Here is an 18434-nt window from a genome sequence, read left to right on the forward strand (position 1 = left end):
TCCTTAATGAAATTTGTTACAAGTATTTCCAATCAATAGCTCAATACATAAAATCAGTACTAGAAATAGGAACAGCAATCTACATAAATACCTAAAATCACTTACCTTGGACCAAAAGGGGTCCAATATTCAGGAACATGCATTTTCAATAAACTGCCAGCAAGTCAGCAACCATTAAAAACTTGGTTTCAGATAAAGGACGGTTTACAGTGTGTTTGAAAGACTTTTTGATACACAAGTGTCTGATTCCACCCATCTGCTTCGACCCAGGACGTCATCAATATGCCGGAAATGGTTATTTTAAGTGTGTCTATAACGTCACTACACACACATGGCAACAAACACGAAGATACATATACATAATACAATAACAACTCCCACCAAAAATACAATCAAACCAACGGGACAACTACGGGAAGTTGGGGGTTTTAGGGTGAGGACAAGCTAGTAAAAAAAAAACACACACACAATGATCCCAAAACACAAAGTGAAAAATAAAAAAAAAATACAGCATTCCGCTACACAAACAAAATCTGCAGGAATCGGACACTTCCCTTGAACAATATAGGTCAACCATAGGTGACCACACCAAAATGCCAATACCCACAACTAAAAGTACAAAAATTGGAATCGGACATTTCCCTTGACCTACATAGGTCAACCTCAGATGACGATACCAAAACATCAACACCTACAACTATGAAAATGGGACTCAGTCATTTCCGGTGACCTATATAGGACCACCACAACTACTGATGCCAAAAAACCAACACCTACAACTGCGAAAAATAAAACCACAATCCCAAAAATCCACAAATCAAACATACCTACATAAATTAAATCACATTCAATACTCCATAAATACACAGAACATCACAACTAGAAAAAAAAATTAATTACCACCAGCAAATTAGATCACCCAGCCCCCCCCCCCCCCCCACACACACACACACAATAACAAACTCATAAACACCATGCCGTAATGACATTCACACCCCACAACACCTTTACATCAAAGCAGAAGGGTGAAATCAGACGCTTCCATTAACCCCTCCTTCTACTCTGTAGATGAATATCGTAACAGAAACTGATAGACCAGCTTAGGTAAAAATTCTGCTATATTTCAGTTTTGACAGCACTTGGTCGCAACAGTCAAGATCGGGTATTCTATGTATGATAAATTTATTAAAAGTGCATAACTGTGTTTTATTCTGACAGCGTATCAATTCTGTAAATATTAGCAGTTACTGTAATATATTCACATATTTTCACAATCTCCTGACAAATGATGAGGATAATAATTATTATATTCAACTGTATTATGTTATACATTCTGACATGTTATTTGTCAGCGGCTATTTCCGAAGAAGTACGTAAATATTTGTTCGCTCCAGTAACTATCGTCTCTGGAAATATCACCAGGGTCTAAGACTGGAGTCACTGTGTCAGGAACACAGACACACAGTTATTCCGTTACCAACTTCCAGGTTACCTGTAATGGTAGCCCTATAACTACCAGAGAACGAGAACTGTGAGCCAATAACGATAACTGCCAGAGGAAAATACCGATCTCTGACAGTTATTTCCATAGTCGCTCCAATTCCTTATGGTAACTCTCTTTATACTACCTGTCCAAGCTAAACTGACAAATAAGGCGGTGGCTCAAGGGAACGACCGTACTTGTTAATGCCTATACTGCAGCTCCTATCAGCCACCACTAGGACATTAACTTTATTTAATTGTTTGTGTTAAAAGTAACGAAGGCGCACGATATGGTACACAGTTCTTATCAAGAGATGGTGCGCAGTCTCACAGTTATTCCCATGGCCTACAGAACGCCTTCCAAATCGTCTATCCCTCTCCTTCGCTCATAGCCAGATCTCCGATGAGTTGACGGGAAAGCGTAGTACAATCTTCGGTCAACAGATAGCGCGAGGCACTGCTCACACTAGACAGTTATTGAAATAACTGCCTGTATCAGAGGAACGGTTATCGCAGTAACCTTTACTTCTCAGTAACATTATTTTTTGCCACCTCTAACGGGAGTACTCCCTCTGTCCTTTCGGCCCTACTGGTTGTGTAGCTGGTGGCTTCACTCCTTGAGGCGAGAGTCTGATGGCTTGTTGCACAGCTGGATGGGGAGATGGTGATGCTACCTTGATACTGGGTGATGATTTCACAATCTCAGAGCTGAATTGGAGGTCACATGTCTGCGTGGCCATGTCCTTCATGGAGCAAGGGATAACAAGAACAGAACTATAGGTGCCAGATGGGAGAACACAGGGTTTGCAACTAGTCAATAGCCTGTGAGCAACTGGGTAAGGCACTTTTTCCTTCACCTGGATCTCTTGGACAGCTCGCTCATCAAGATACACAGGACAATCCTGAGAGGCGGCAGCACGGCTGCCATTGCAGTTGATACAGTGGTGAGGAGGTGGCGGACAACTGCCCTCGAGCTCATCCTTACCATAGTTTACACATTTGGCTGAGTGTCGACAAGATGTTCTAGTGTGGTTGAAACGATGACACTGGTAGCAGCGCATCACGTTCAGAATGTACGGCCAGGCTGTGATAACTTAATAGCCTGCTTTGATCTTGGATGGAAGCACCACTCTACCAAAGGTGAGATAAAGAGTGCGGATGGGCACTAAGGAGGAATCTACCTTCTTCATTACATGATGGACGACAATGACACCCTGATGAGAGAGGTAAGATTGGCTTTCGGCCTCGGTTAGACCATCAAGCAGCCTTGTGTAAATAACACCACAGGAAGAATTAAAAGTTCTATGGGCCTTAGCACGAATAGGGTAGGTGTGGAGAAGTGAGGCAGCAAGCAGTTGTTGTGCTTGAGAATCAAAAGTAGTGTCCAAAAGCAAAGTGCCATTCTCTAAATGAGAGCAGGATTCCACAGGGCCAGCAATTGTATAATCAATTGTATAACCCTTCTAATTAATATACGGATTTACCGTGGCGAAGGACTGACTGTCTTCAGTACGCGAGACCACAAGGAACCGTGGTGCAGCAGACAGGGTCTTTGAATCATTAGCCTCATTACATTTACGTTTTGTAGACGTTGATTGTGAAGGTTATCGACTCATTGCGGGGAAATCCCCCATCATTGCTAGCATCTCCGATGGTCCTTCCAACTGGGGGCCCCTTTCACAAGGGGGCGCACCCACCTTAGGTGATTGTTCACACCTCAGGCCACACCTCCCAAACACCTAACAGAGGGACCAATCGGAAACTTGGGAAGGTTGCAGCTCAGGCACTCACCCCTGGACCTGGCCTACACCAGGGAGTGTGTGCGAACCCTACCTGCCGACCGGGGGCTGGGCATTACACATTACCCAGTAACCTGTTACGTGTCTGACGCATGGGTCAGCCTTCAAGAGTGCACAGGAATGAAGAAGAAAAAGAGGAACCTCAAACGCCGAAGCGGAGGAAGAAGAGGAGAAGGGAGACAAGGAAAGGAAAAGGGAATGGAAAACAGTGGTGAGACTGTACTTATGTCAGCGACACACAATGTGGAACATTCCCAACAACACCCCAGACATGTTCCCCAAGGGAGGGGAAAAAGAATAGCAAGAGGTGAGACATGCAGCACAGAAGGGAAAAGATGCTGCAAAGGCTGGGGCCATGTTGTAGCCAGGCACAAACCTGCCAAAGAGCGACGAGCCCCATGGGGGGATGGAAAGAAGGGATAGAGAGAAAGCAGAAAGGTGGAAGCAAGAGGAATCAACGTTGAAAGGTGCTTGCATGATTGTAGACAATGTGAACAGGTATGGTGAATCAAAGGTTGTGGAAGCTCCTGTAAGTTTACTTGATACAGAAACTATTAGCATTGTGGAAGTAACAGAAAGTAATGTAATAGTGTCAGCTCCAATATCTTGAGAAAATACAGAACTATCTGAAATGCCAAAAGAAATAAGTTTGTGTTGTATGGGAACAAATGTGTGTGTGAGTAGCAACACAGGTGAAACTGATACAGGTGCAGTGGTACCACTGGGTGATAATGGTGGTTGTTTCAAGGCTGTGGAGTCTGTGCCAGATTTACAGGGAAGTACACATGCTACTAATTTTTGCGTCGTGCAGATTGGAACAGCAGATGGTGATTTAGAGATAGATACTATGGCGAATGCACAGAAAACTATTGGTGATGTTAGTTGCAGATAATGAAGCAGTACAGACACATTTGTTTTCGAAGGATGCAGGTTTATTACCACAAGGGGTGCACCACCTTCACCATAAGGGTGAGGGAGGAAGTGAAGGAGTAGAAAAAAAATGACTGTAGGTAAAGATCATGTGACAACACTGAATCCTTTCAGGAACATGCGCTGACAATCTGGGTCAATTTCCCAAAACTTGTAATGATATAGGGAATGAGGTTGTGAGGAAATGTCGTGTAATTGTTCTTAAAATAACTGTCAAAATTGAGGAGACATTGTTTCAGCCAAAGGAGAAGCTGCAAGCAAGGCATAGTCCCAAGGAACTAAACTGTGTGTAATCAGCTGTTTATTTTGGGAAAATGTATGGGAATCTTTTGTTTCAAATACAAAGTTGCAGATGATAAGTCAAAACAGCAGGTTAAAAAAAACACAAGATAGAAGAAAAGAAAACCATAAACTTGCTGTAACTTGTTAAAACGTAAATAAAGATAATGTAGAATAACAGTAAAAAGGGTTCAGTAAACTGAAACTTAAGAATAATGACACAGAATTAGTTATAACAAGACAGTCCACGTAATGCAGCTCTCACGAGCAAAAAAGTTGGTACTACATGCACAATGTACAGTTGTGTGCAGAGGATAGGCAATGGGAGGGATGTTATCAGCAGAAAAATTTTATTGTACATTTTTAATTTTTTGAAAGTTCTATCTGGCAAGCTCTGGGCTGGCTTGCCAGTCGAATGTCAACAAGGCACACTGTTCATGTAACAGATGTCAGGGCAAGATGTGATGAGCATTCCACACAACCTCAGGGTGAGAAAGCAGTAACGTAAACACTGCAGTGTAACAAACAAGGTACTGTGAAATAACACAATGCAACTTCAAGACCAGAGGGCCACTGCAAAAGTCAAATGTAGGCACGAAGACTCGAGCTCAGCGACCATAGTAATTACTGAATTACCATAGCAAAGGAAGGAGCACTGATGGGACCAAAAAATGAGGGCAAAATTGCACATATACCCAGATCCACTGCATCACAGGTGCAGGCTCAGCACTTTAAATAATGAGGCTTTGGAACACACACACACACACACACACACACACACACACACACACACACACACACACACACACACACACATTCAGTCATGCTGCCATTCCGTCCGTGTTGTTAGAACTAGAGAAAACGACAGTCTACTGAGCTTCAGTGAAACTGCAAGCTGACAGATTATGGCCTACTTGCTTTCTGCTTGCTGACTTCAATACCAAGGTGCAGTCAGCCTGATGCATACTACAACTCCTGCTCTGTCTAATGGGTCATCGTAAATGAGAAGACTGTTGTACAGCCAGCCCTCCTCTGCTATGGGTCATCGTGGATGGTCTGCAAGCTATCATCTCCACACTGACAAGACATAGCCTGTTCGCACAGCTTCCGGGTCAAACCGAGAACAACTGCTTCAATCTTAGTCAATCTATAGTGGATGGCCACAGCCTCATCTTCACAACAACAAATATTCTGTTTTCGAAAGTGCTCAGGTTGGAGCCCCACTGTGTCACAGAAGGTCTGGGTGGGCGACGCCTCTTGGTGTCCTGCTGCCACCAACACAGCAAATGACCACGCTCACCGACCCGCAGAGCAATGTCACATCTCGTTCGGATGACATCAGCACTTCTTTGCAGTATGTGCACTTGCATCTGGCCACAGCCCACCACCCTGAAGACACTTAACTCTGTAAACTCAATAAATTAACAAATGTTATTTCACATATTACTGTATCACTGATGCCTCACCCACACCCCGCGCTTGGCCTCCTGCTCACAATGCTACTATAGTTTACCGGGTCAAAACACTGGTGTTAGAAAGTGGTCGCAACATTACAGTGATTCGTAGAAATATGTACAATGTCTTACAAAGGCGAAATGAGACTCCTCACATTCTAAGTAACTATTTCTAGTGCTTTATTAGTGCCCGACTATTTACTGACCTTCAACTGTGTCCTCATACTTTGATAAGATCACCTCGGTAGCAGTGGAAAAGCAGTTTCCTATACACACTTGCATTCTGTCATCAGAAAATGTCATTTACGACCACCAGTGACACAAATGAAAGGAGACTACTGTAAATTTCTGTACTTAGCAAATATGTTCAATTGGAAGTGGTCACCTTCAACACAGGACCTGTTGGAGTCCATACACAACAGCATAACTTCCTTCCAGAGTTCCAACTATTTCTGTATATCATTTTCTTTATGCCTGCAAAGGAGCTGTACTGTTTGCACTTACAGTGGAATACTATAACATTTACTTAGCACACTACTTGATCAGCCAACAAGATCAATTTGGAGGAAACTTGTGACGGCATCAAGGCAAAAAAAAAAAAACAGTCATGCACTAACACAGGACAACAAATACATGCTCGGTGGAGTTAAGAAGTCTTATCTGTCATGTTCAGATGTTCACAACCATTTCTATATTTCTACGGCATGCCAGCATTTCAACACACATTACCATTTACATATCTGTCCATTCATAAAACTGTTTAAATGCAGTTTTTTTAGATACAGAAGGATCAGGAATGATATTGCAAATATTTCTTTGACAGACTTCAAACAGACGTGAACATTTATACGCCACAGGTCATCTTATGGTGTATAGTAGAGGGCATTTTGTGTATAACTATCATTTCCACTTTTCCCGTTCCATTTGGTAATGGTGTATAACATCACAATTATTTCACAAGGTGTATGTTGGAATTAAGTAAAATGTTACCTGCCTCTTCTAGGAACAATCTTTGTTAAAGAGCATCCCACAACTAAGGTCAAGATGGTTGGTTGGTTGGTTTGGGGAAGGAGACCAGACAGCGTGGTCATCGGTCTCATCGGATTGGGGAAGGATGGGGAAGGAAGTCGGCCGTGCCCTTTCAGAGGAACCATCCCGGCATTTGCCTGGAGTGATTTAGGGAAATCACGGAAAACCTAAATCAGGATGGCCGGACGCGGGATTGAACCGTCGTCCTCCCGAATGCGAGTCCAGTGTCTGTAAGGTCAAGAAACCTAGATTAACACGTAGTCTACTTTTTATAACAAATTAAAAAAATAGTGTAGAAGTGGATTGACCCAAACAAAGACTGTTCATTATCAGGTGTTTTATTGGCTTCCCAGTGGCCTCTTACACATGGAATAATGTTGAAAGTAAAATTTTATGAGCCCAAAAGACAGAGCAGCCTCAAATAAATGTGGTACAATATTCCATTTGGGGATTTTACAAGACAACACCCAAACCCAAAAAATAACCAGCATTTCCAGCAGTGACTGAGGAATACTGTTGCTTGCACTGAAAAGTGTCTCTGCTCACTCCCTGGACAGCATTCAAAATAAAGCTGAGAGGTAAGCCGAAGAAGAATTCCTAATTAATGGTTATGCAGTCAGTTTATATGCCACAAACATAAGCAGTAATGTGAAAAGAGGACTGTAGTGTGCTGGACACACTTTGGGGTGAGTGAGTGTTGGTGACAGGCTATGAGGACCACGGCAAACACTTTAACAAGTAGATTATGATGTAGACTAATCTAAAACAATCACAGATATTATAGCAAATATCAAGGCAGGGATCAGTCAGCTGACATAATTATAATGGAAACAGCTAGAATTTTATGTACCTTTAAGCCACCTAACTGTAATTTGTCACAGGGAAAAATGAAGGTGCTGAGGGGTATCAATGCAGATGAAAGCATGATCCTTCTTACTGTAAACAATGATAACGCCATGGTCCTGATGAGGAGTGAATACTATCATGAAAAGATCAATAATATTTTAGATCCCACCAATTATTAAAAAAAAATTCAGAAGGACCCAACAATGAAGATTTTAAACATCACTGATCGTCTGGTGAAAGCGTCTTTAAGCTCCTCTGACGACAAGAAGTTACTCTGCAAAACAGAAGTGTACCCGCCTAGGCTCTATGGATTACCCAAGGTGCACATACCATAGAGTCCTTTGATGTCTACTGTGTAAGTGCTATAGGTTCTCCCACACACAAATTAGCTACACACCTTGCCTCATTGCCGCAACCTTATGTGAGTGGAACTGACAGACATATTAAAAATACATGTTACTTCATTGGAAAATTAAGAGAAATGCACTGGGCCACCAAGGTATATCCCTGTTAATTTTGATGTTGTGTCATTATTGATCATGATTACAGTGAACAAATCTATTTCATGCACAGCTGATATTTTTCCAGTAGATATTGTGGTGTAGATATTTAGACACTGCTTCACCATGGTCTATTTTCAATTAATGATTTTTATCAACAGATTGATGGGATGGTTATGGCAGTCCTCTTGGTCCAGTTGTTGCCAATTTGTTAATGGAAAACTGAAAAATAGGTGTTGCAGACTACCAGAAAAGGCCCAGCCAGGTGGTAATGCAATGTCGATGATACTTTCATAATATGGACACATGGTGCAGAGGAATTAGATGCCTTTCTGGTACATCTCAACAGTATCAATCCAAAAATATGATCTACTACGGAGACAGAGAATAACGGCCAGCTGAATTTGTTGGAGGTGTCTGTCATCAAGCGAGGGGATGGGACACTGGGCCATGGAGTAGACAACACCACGCATACTCGCCGTTACCTACATAAAGATTCTAACCACCACCCCAAACAATAAAGGTTGATTAAAACCTTGGTAGATAGCACACAAAATTTGTGAATCGACTTACTTAAAAGATGAGCTTGAACATATACGGTCGATATTCAAGAAGAATTGTTATTCTAACAATAAGATAGATAGAGTGCTTCGCCCTATGGAGAGAACCGAGGACTGATGAGGAAAAGGAAACGTTTTCCTCAGTACAATTACAGATTGCATTGGGACAGTGTTGAGTACACATTGGGAAAGTGTTGAGAAAGTGTAGTGTGGAAACTACTTTCAGACCCACCAGAAAGATGAAAGAATGTTTAAGATCGGCACAAGACATATGACACCTTTGGCGACACTGGGTGTATATAAAATTCCTTGAAGCTGCAGACTGGTTTATATTGGTACCACAGAAATAAGTGTTAACACCCATCTAGTTGAACACAAGTGGAATTGCTGCCTGCAACACATGGATAAATCGGCCATAGCGGAACATCTTTAACGAGAGGGTGACCATGAAATAAAATTCACTGAGAGAACTTTCATATCGAAAACATCGCATTACCACGCGCTCATGTATAGAAAGGCTATCGAGATCTATAAACACCATATCCATTTTAACAGAAAAGAGGAGTATGTTGAATTAGACAAAATTTGGATGTCAACAACGCAATGTAAGAATGACGATGTATTACTTTCAATTGTAAATGTTGGCAATACCAGCAATAAACTCGCAGCTGACATAACTTGATAGACTGTGGTGCCCTCTACAAACCTATACACTTAGTGCTCCTTAGAGTTCTGGTTGCAGTTTGCCATTTTACCTCTGAAGATGTCTCCCACAGTCAGAGATGAAATGTTAAGAGAAATTTGTATACATCAACATTCGAGGTGAGCTAGTCAAGATTGATAAAGAAACAACAAACATCTGAAAAACAATACATGCAACATATACTGAATTAAGTCACACTTTCACTTGTGTTTGTTTCAACTGAATTTACAGTGAGTATTTGGTGAAACATGAAATTATTACACTGAAACATAATTTCATTCTGCCCAGATTCCATAAAAAGGAAACTTTTTTGATCCACTTTCTAGTTTTTACTGTACACAAAGTAAATGCAATGCTAGTATTAATTTCTTACTATACATTACCACAATGGCAAAGACCCTACCTACTTACCTTTAACGAAGTAGCTGTAAATGGCTCCATCACTCTTCGAAAGTCTTTCACTAGCTCCAGAATGGAGTTGCCAACAATTCCACGGTGAATTATAAATGAATGAGGTGCTCTTGTGAATTCCTCTGGTTCATCTTTGTTGACCTTATTGTTTTTCACTGATTTCCCCTGAAACGATTTGTTGAGTTTAGTACTATTTATTAGTTACGTGGCAATATACACATCAAAAAATGTTTTGCATCATCCCGGTTCCCAGAACTCCTGAAGACAGACACTGATTGTGGATATTGCATCACAGACACAGTCCCTTTGACTGTTCAGAGATGTCACTAAACCCACCCAAATATGTAAACAACCACATATGAGCAGCGCCTATTAGACGGAGGGGGTCCGACAGCCGATCAGTTGGCTCGTGTTGTCTGTAGTTCAACCATGCCTAGATGGTCAATACCGCAGTTCGATTGTATCCACATTGTTACTTTGTGCCAGGAAGGGCTCTCAACAAGGGAAGTGTCCAGGCATCTCGGAGTGAACCAAAGCGATACAGAGAGGCAGGAAATGTCGACAACATGCCTCGCTCAGGATGCTCAAGGGCTACTACTGCAGTGGATGACCGCTACCTACAGATTATGGCTCGGAGGAATCCTGACAGCAGCGTCACCATGTTGAATAATGCTTTTCGTACAGCCACAGGACATCGTGTTATGACTCAAACTGTGCACAACAGGCTGCACGAGGCACAACTTCACCCCCGATGTCCATGGCGAGGTCCATCTTTTCAACCATGACACCATGCAGTGCGATACAGATGGCCCCAAAAACATGCTGTATGGGCCGCTCAGGATTGGCATCACATTCTCTTCACTGATGGGTTTTGCATATGCCTTCAACCACACAATTGTCGGAGATGTATTTGGAGGAAACCTGGTCATGCTGAAGCCTTAGACACATGTCTAGCGAGTGCAGGAAGGTAGAGGTTCCCTGCTGTTTTGGAGGGAGGGAGGAGCATAATGTGGGGATGACGTACGCCGCTGGCGGTCATGGAAGGCACAGTAATGGCTGTATGATACTTGATTGCCATCCTCCGACCGATAGTGCAACCATACCGGCAGCATATTGGCGAGGTATTCGTCTTCATGGACAACAATTTGCGCCCCCATTGTGAACATCTTGTAAATGACTTCCTTCAGGATAATGATATCACTTAACTAGAAGGGCCAGCATGCTCTCCAGACATGAAGCCTATAGAACATGCATGGGATGGATTGAAAAGGGCTGTTTATGGATGGTGTGACCCACCAACCACTCTGAGGGATCTACGCTGAATCGCTGTTGAGGAATGGGACAATCTGGACCAACTGCGCCTTGATAAACTTGTGGATAGTAACGACTAATAAAGGTATGCATCAATGCGTGAGAACGTGATAGAGGTACCAGTGTGTACAGCAATCTGGACCACCACCTCTCAAGATCTCACTGTATGGTGGTACAACATGCAACGTGTGGTTTTCATGAGCAATAAAAAGGGCAGAAATGATGTTTATCTTGATCTCTCTTCCAATTTTTTGTACAGGTTCCGGAACTGAGGTGATGCAAAACTTTTTTGATGTGTGTATACATATTGTCACATGCAAGCAATAAACAAATCTGAAAGAAATGCATTCTGAGGATAGAGTAAGCAACCATTCATTACTTTTCTCCATGGTCACCACAATTCACACCATTACTACGATAGTTAATGCACTACACTTGCACCTATAAAGGGGTGATTCCATGAAAAGCAGCAACCAGATTAGTATTTTAAAAGAAACATTTTTGTGTGCTGTAACTGCATTAAAGGGTAATTAAATATATCAACATAGAACTTAAGGAAATTCACATATTATCAGTTTGTAGCATTAGGTTACCCAACAGCTGATTTGTATATGCTGAATTAGTATATCTTCAAGTGGTACAACTGCATACTCAAGGTGTGATACACTGAAAGTGGTTCTAGTTTCCGAAAATAGTAAGTATTAATATACTCAACATGGATACTTTATTAATATATGTATAGCTATATCTTAATTTCACTTTGTCCCACCTGTGACACTATATGCACATGAAAATATATAAAGGATGCTAATTTTACTTGAACAGTGCTGCAAGAGTATGAATTTACTCCTTTCTATCCAGATTTAACTTCAGCTACAGCCAAATAATTTAATTTTAAGATGTTCAGAAGTTTTAATTTGGTTGACGTTTTGACAGAGATAGCAGATCAACCAAAACAGACATCCACAAGTGCAGCAAGGTGAGGAAAATGAGAAGTCACCGCAAAGAAGAAATCTATGGTTTCAGAAAGAAAAAAAATAAAACGATAAATGAAATAATAAAAATAAAAAAGAATGTATGACTGAACTGGAACTCCAGAAATTTTGAAAGAAGGAGCATGATGGCTAGCTCCTTCAGAGGACAAAAAAGAAGAATGCTATTCTTCTGTCCATCCCAATGCCAACTATACTACCATACCAGTGTCCTGAGACATTCGGCAAGGCTCTATCAAAATCTGTCAGGGCACCACCCACATCCCCTTGGAGAAAGGTAGCTGTAGTTTAAGGACTGACAAAGGAAGTTGGTCTGGCCCCTACAAATGATATGCACAAGAAAATGTCATCTAATCACAATAAGATTATTCCCAAGTTGGCCTGATATTGTACACACATGTCCAGGGAAGAAAGATAGTATGTGTATTTGGTTAAACGGAAATTTGATGTACACTAATGCTTAGATATTATTGTGTTAAAAATACGTATTTTTAAATTGATACTTTGTAAAACTTATGTTGTAATGTTTACTAACTTTTCTACACATGTAAATCTGACAATGTTTTGACTGATACAGAAAATAAATAACGATGTACATTAAATGTGTTCTGCACCAGAATCCATTCAAAATAGAGCATATGCCCATATGAAATTTTTTGCTTAAAATCAGTTCCTGCCATATCACCACTCCTTCTGTGACACCTAGTATATGTAGCTATCAACAACTTGTACCACAGGGTCTGAATATACATTGTTCAGGGTGAGTGAATAATTATAGTTGTCCTTCCTTACTATAACTGGAATTCAAGACAATCAGAGTAGCTGCTATAATGCACAAACAACTACACTGCTGAACACCCGAAAGCTCACTATTAATCAAACACGCTAAGAAAACCTGAGAGGTCAAATTCTTTACTGACTGAACAGTAAAATAAGTTAACAATTCTCAGGAAATTACAGGACAACAGCCTATTTTTAAATTTATTGTTTATATTTACACCAGAATAACAAATTGACTGATGGCCAGTTGTTCATGGGACAGTCATGACACTTGAGCATGTGGGATACATGAGCCAGTCATGTTTTCTCATCAGTAGATAAATTTATTTTTCCATAGGTAGTATCACTGTTTCGTTTTCATTAGTATTTCACAAGGGACAAATTATCAGCTGTCTTGAAGCAATATAGAAGTAGTGCTGTCTGCTTACTGTTTTGCTATCTAAACAGTAAATAATTAGGTAAATGGTTTCAAACAATGGAAACTCCAGGTAGGAACATCAACAATGTAGGAAAAGATCAACAATGTAGGAAAAGATCAACAATGTAGGAAAAGATCAACAATGTAGGAAAAGACAGATAGGTACTCACCATAAAGAAGATACGCTAAGCCGCACACAGGAACAGCCTTCATCAGCAAAAAGAGGAACACACACCATTCATACACACAGCAAACACACCCCATGTGCACATAACCACCAACTCTACCCCGAGGTGCTGGAATTGGTGACCATGTGCGCATCAGGTGTCCTTGCTTGTGTGTTTCTCTTTTGGTGATGAAGGCTATGGCCGAAAGCTTTATGTAAGTGCCTTAATTGTGCCTGCCTGCAGTTTAGCATGTCTTCTTCATTGTAAGTAGCAATCTGTCTCTTCATGCATTGTTGTTGTAGGTAAATGGTTTCCAGTTTTTGTGTTTAACTAAAAGAAACTTAGCAACTGACAGTTTGAACCTTATTTTCATTCTCTAACAGTCTGAATATTTGCGTACATATGTTACATACATGAGTTGAGCCATGGCTCAACTAACCCTAAGCTAAAATTAAATTCATTGCCACATATTGTAGACAAGAACTTTTCTCACATAAACAGTCTTATAAAATTGTTATTACAAAAACATGTTTGTAAAAGTCTTTAGATATTTACAAAATCTTTAAGCCTAACAGATTAATTTGCTAGTAGGTAAGGCTTATCCACTAGCTTTTATGAGTATGAATATTTGCAAACACTTTCAAGTTATTGGTGTTTTCATCCTGAATACTACTACTTTCACTGATGATGAATTTCTGAGTTCACATGTAACTGATAGGGCACTGGCATTCATATGTCCCTGTGGAAACTACTCTGGCTTCTTCAACTAACCGAAAAGATACTGAGAAAACTGAAACCAGTGTGGATGGGCTTAGGTCTACTGTCACCTTGTCCAACACTGATGATTTGTCCAGAGCCCTCACCAAGTGCAGCCATTGTTTCACCATGAATTGTGAGACCTTACCCTAAAACCTTGCCTTGCTTAATGAAGGCAGTAGGAAAAGAGTAAAATCATAAAAAATGGGAAGTCATGAAAACAATGCCCTACATGAAAAAAGAAACAGTTCAAAGCGCTGCGTCTCCCACAAAAATCCAAAATGAAAACTTCCGCAGACTCATCTGACAAACAACCTGAAAATTATTCAACAAAAAGCACGAGCTCATCCATGGCACAGTGTAATCTGAATGGCAGTGACGATTTAGTTGTGGACAGAAATAGTTGTTGGTAAAATTTGAGGGGGAAAAAGTGTTAAGCAATTGGTTGGAAAAGCTATTAATAAAGAAGAGGTAGGAGCGAAAGTTAAGTTTGCAAGGCGAACTGCAGACTAACTTTAAATGGTCTCCATACGAAGGCAACACTGTTGTTGATAAGATGAAATAGAACTGATTCTTCAACATTCCATCATCAATGTGACTATTTTCATTTTCTTAACTAGTTTTGAAGGACTTCCTATTTCTTAGACTTTAAGTTTTTAACGTTATAATGATATTAACGTGAGATTTTAAATTCCACCCATAAATGCTTTGAGAATAAAATGATGGTTTAGGCGTGTTATTTTCGAGCTCAAGGATCCCCATGTGGGGACCCTTGAGCCATGGTGTAAAGCACTTCTTTAAACATTTTTTTCATAGTTACGTATTTTCCAATTCATTTTTTAAATATATAGGATTTAACGGGAAAATGTAAGGCTTGTTATCACAGTTTCAGTTTTGTTTTAAACACACAAAAAAAATTAAAAATGAAAATGTGAGTCAACTATCCCCATTCTCCCCTACAGATCAGGTATCATAGCAATGGGAAATTAGAGGACCAATTATGCCACAATATTTGATCTATTCGCCACATGTTATTGTGCCACCAAAAGCCCAGGTGACCACGATCAGTTGCAGATGACAACTGCAACCAATAATGTTATTCTTGTTAATTATTTACCATGCTTTGTTTCGTTATGCTGTATTGTCAGCTTATGTAATAGTGTGTCTGAAGGCAGCAGCAAAGTGCACAGAAAAACAAAAATATTATGATCCTGAAAAAGAGAACCTGATACTGCACATTACAGGAGCCTGTTAATGTCAACAATCAATTGGTAATCATACAATAGTTATTACCACAGCAATAATGCACACACACAAAACGACAACATTGTTACTTTTATGGTCAACTATTATAGAATTGTGCAGGTAGGAATGTGATACCCGATGTATCTTGTGCAAAGGATGGGAAATACCTAGCAGCAGTGCCAGTGTGCTGCCACCCTCTGCCCCGCACCACACTCTTCAGCTCTCGTATAACCTGGTAACATTGGGGAAACTGCAAAATTGATCCCATTTCTGCTTCTGATTCTGCTTTGAAAACTACACTTGGAAAACTCTTCGTGTCACTCCTCAACATCATACTTGTCGCATCTGCATTATACCACATATAGTGAACACTGCAATGGCTCAAGTACCCTTTACATACCTAAACTACCACCAAAATCAGTGTTAAATGTTCTACGTGCACCCCTAAGTGCACACTACAGGCAGGTACGGCAGAAACACACCATTACCTGCAGTGTCATGTGATATACTGTGCCTTGCCACTGGACTTATTACTTCACCATTTACCTTCTTGGTGCATGCCACAATAAACACTTTGTAAAATTGTCAAGATACATCTCCCCACTTTATTGTGGAATATCCGTACAACCATAAGGGTGTATGGACAGAGCGAAGTGTGCCAATTTCCTAATGTTGGTTCTTTTATAGCTCATCATCTTTTTCTACATTTATTGTATTCAGTTTTATAACTTTTTTATATCATTTAAAGCTATGTGTGTAAAAAGTGATGGACAATTCACATGAGCATAGCTAGATCTAAAGACAAACATCCATATAAACTACGAAATATATGCCCACATTTCTACCATGTGTCAATACACAGCTCCATAGCAAGTAAGCCAAAGAAAACAGGTGATAATAGGCAAATTCAATATTTGTCTATATGTGACACGCGCGCGCGGGTGTGTGTGTGTGTGTGTGTGTGTGTGTGTGTGTGTGTGTGTGTGTGTGTGTGGGTGGGTGGGGGGGGGGGGGTGGGGGTGGGGGGAAGGGGGGGTCAGTGTGTAACGTGTCATAACATTTTTACTAAAAGATAAAAACAGTCACCCGCTGTTTGTGCAGAACTTATTCGATGTACGACACTATTACAGTAATCTGGTGTATACATAGCATTTTCTTACCCCTCGTTTTAAAAAGATTTCTGTTTCTTTGAATAAAACCTGTAAGCCTTACAAATACAATTCTATGTGATATCAAATAGGCAAATGCCTAATTCTGTTTCCCGAGTCACTCTCGGTGTTCACAGAAATTACTTAATATGGTTTGAAACACCGCGGGAAGTAGCTGTGTACTTTCCGAACCTACTTAGGAGTACATACATGACACATATTTACAAAACACTTTAAAAGGGCAAATGCATTTCCTTAGACCAATAGCTTTTCCTCACCTTCTTATGTTTCTTTCCCATGACGACGCTTTAAATTAGGCGAAAATACTAACGTAAAAAGGTTAAAAGTTCTTTCGACCAAGGGCTTCCTTCCACTCTACACCCACATTCGCACTTGACAGCCAGATGATAACAGCTAAAGTTGCTACTCCACGAACTATCTTGTATTCCCGCTGCATGTAAACCACATTATCACCACAACACCGTAGCACGTGCCGATGAAAGTAAACACTAAACAATCCAAAGCTAAAGTCATATACTCTTTGAACAAGAGATCACCTGCTACATTGCCATCCTCGTGTCTTTATTAGTATATACTTCGTGTAAGATCTTTGGTTGCAAACAAGTAAAGAGCAATAGTTAACTCTCCCATTTCTTTGTGAAAAAAGCAGGAAAAAGTTATTGAAAGACATACAGGTCGAGTGTGTTAAATAAAAACAGCAGGACCAAAACAATAAACACGGACAGTGCCCCCGACGTGGAGCTTCACAATCGAGAATTACAGGGAGCGGCAAGTCTCCTGAACATGAGTATGAACATCGAACAAACGACGAGCGCTGCAACAAATCGCATACTGGAGCGGAAGGAAGAATTATTGGGTCTAGTGTAGCAGGGGATACAACCCGTCGGCTTTGGACAATGACGTCACAAGTCGCCAGATAGCAGTTTACCATTTTCGCTTTTGCTGTTATGTTTCAGTTTCGTTTTTTTACTGATTGCTTAATAAAGTGGATCTGTTTATTCTATCTCGTGAGATTTTTTTTTAAAAGCCAAAAAACACTTATCAGTCACTGAAGGGAGCTACAACACTACGAAGAATCGCTTCTCGATTGGCGACTTGTGACGTCAATGTCCAAAGCCGACGGGTTGTATCCCCTACTACACTAGTCCCGAATTATTTAACAGAGAGGAGACGAGCAGTGATTAAAGATGGCGGCGAGTTTACACGTAGTTTCAAATCGCTCGGTAATTTGTGATCGTATTTCGTCAGTGAAGTGTACCATATGCCATAAAATTGTGTTAAATGGATTAAGAATCTGTGCGTTCAATCATAAGTGGTGCCATACCCATTGTTTCTCACGATCGGAAGTTCTAAATAAGTGCGACTGCGGTACAGAGTGCAACGGGCGGGACAATGCCAGTGAAATGCACAGGGCAGGTTTGCAAGTGAATGTAGAGAGCGAACTTAGGAAAGAACTCGATTATATTATAAAATACGCAAAAACGCTTGAAAACTTGGTAATAAGTGTGAGAAATTCCTCAAAATTTAGCCTACAAGAGTTCTCAAATACCAGTCAAATAAGCAACACACGACCAAAAACAAAAACAGCGGGACTTACTTTAAA

At 40.6% G+C, this 18434-nt stretch overlaps 1 protein-coding gene across 1 annotated transcript in view; it reads right to left on the reverse strand.

The window, feature by feature from the left end:
- Positions 1 to 17359, reverse strand: part of LOC124800439 (protein Peter pan) — a 106913-nt gene extending 89554 nt beyond the window's left edge. Inside the window, exons 1-2 of the mRNA XM_047262996.1 lie at positions 17089 to 17359; positions 9994 to 10158 (exon numbers count right to left, since the gene is read on the reverse strand). Coding sequence (XP_047118952.1) covers positions 9994 to 10158; positions 17089 to 17109 — 186 coding nt within the window. The 5' untranslated portion in view covers positions 17110 to 17359. The remainder of the gene's footprint in view (positions 1 to 9993; positions 10159 to 17088) is intronic.
- Positions 17360 to 18434: the final 1075 nt, after the last annotated feature.

Source organism: Schistocerca piceifrons, chromosome 1 (genome assembly GCF_021461385.2).
Source record: "Schistocerca piceifrons isolate TAMUIC-IGC-003096 chromosome 1, iqSchPice1.1, whole genome shotgun sequence".
NCBI classification, from domain to species: Eukaryota; Metazoa; Arthropoda; class Insecta; order Orthoptera; family Acrididae; genus Schistocerca; species Schistocerca piceifrons.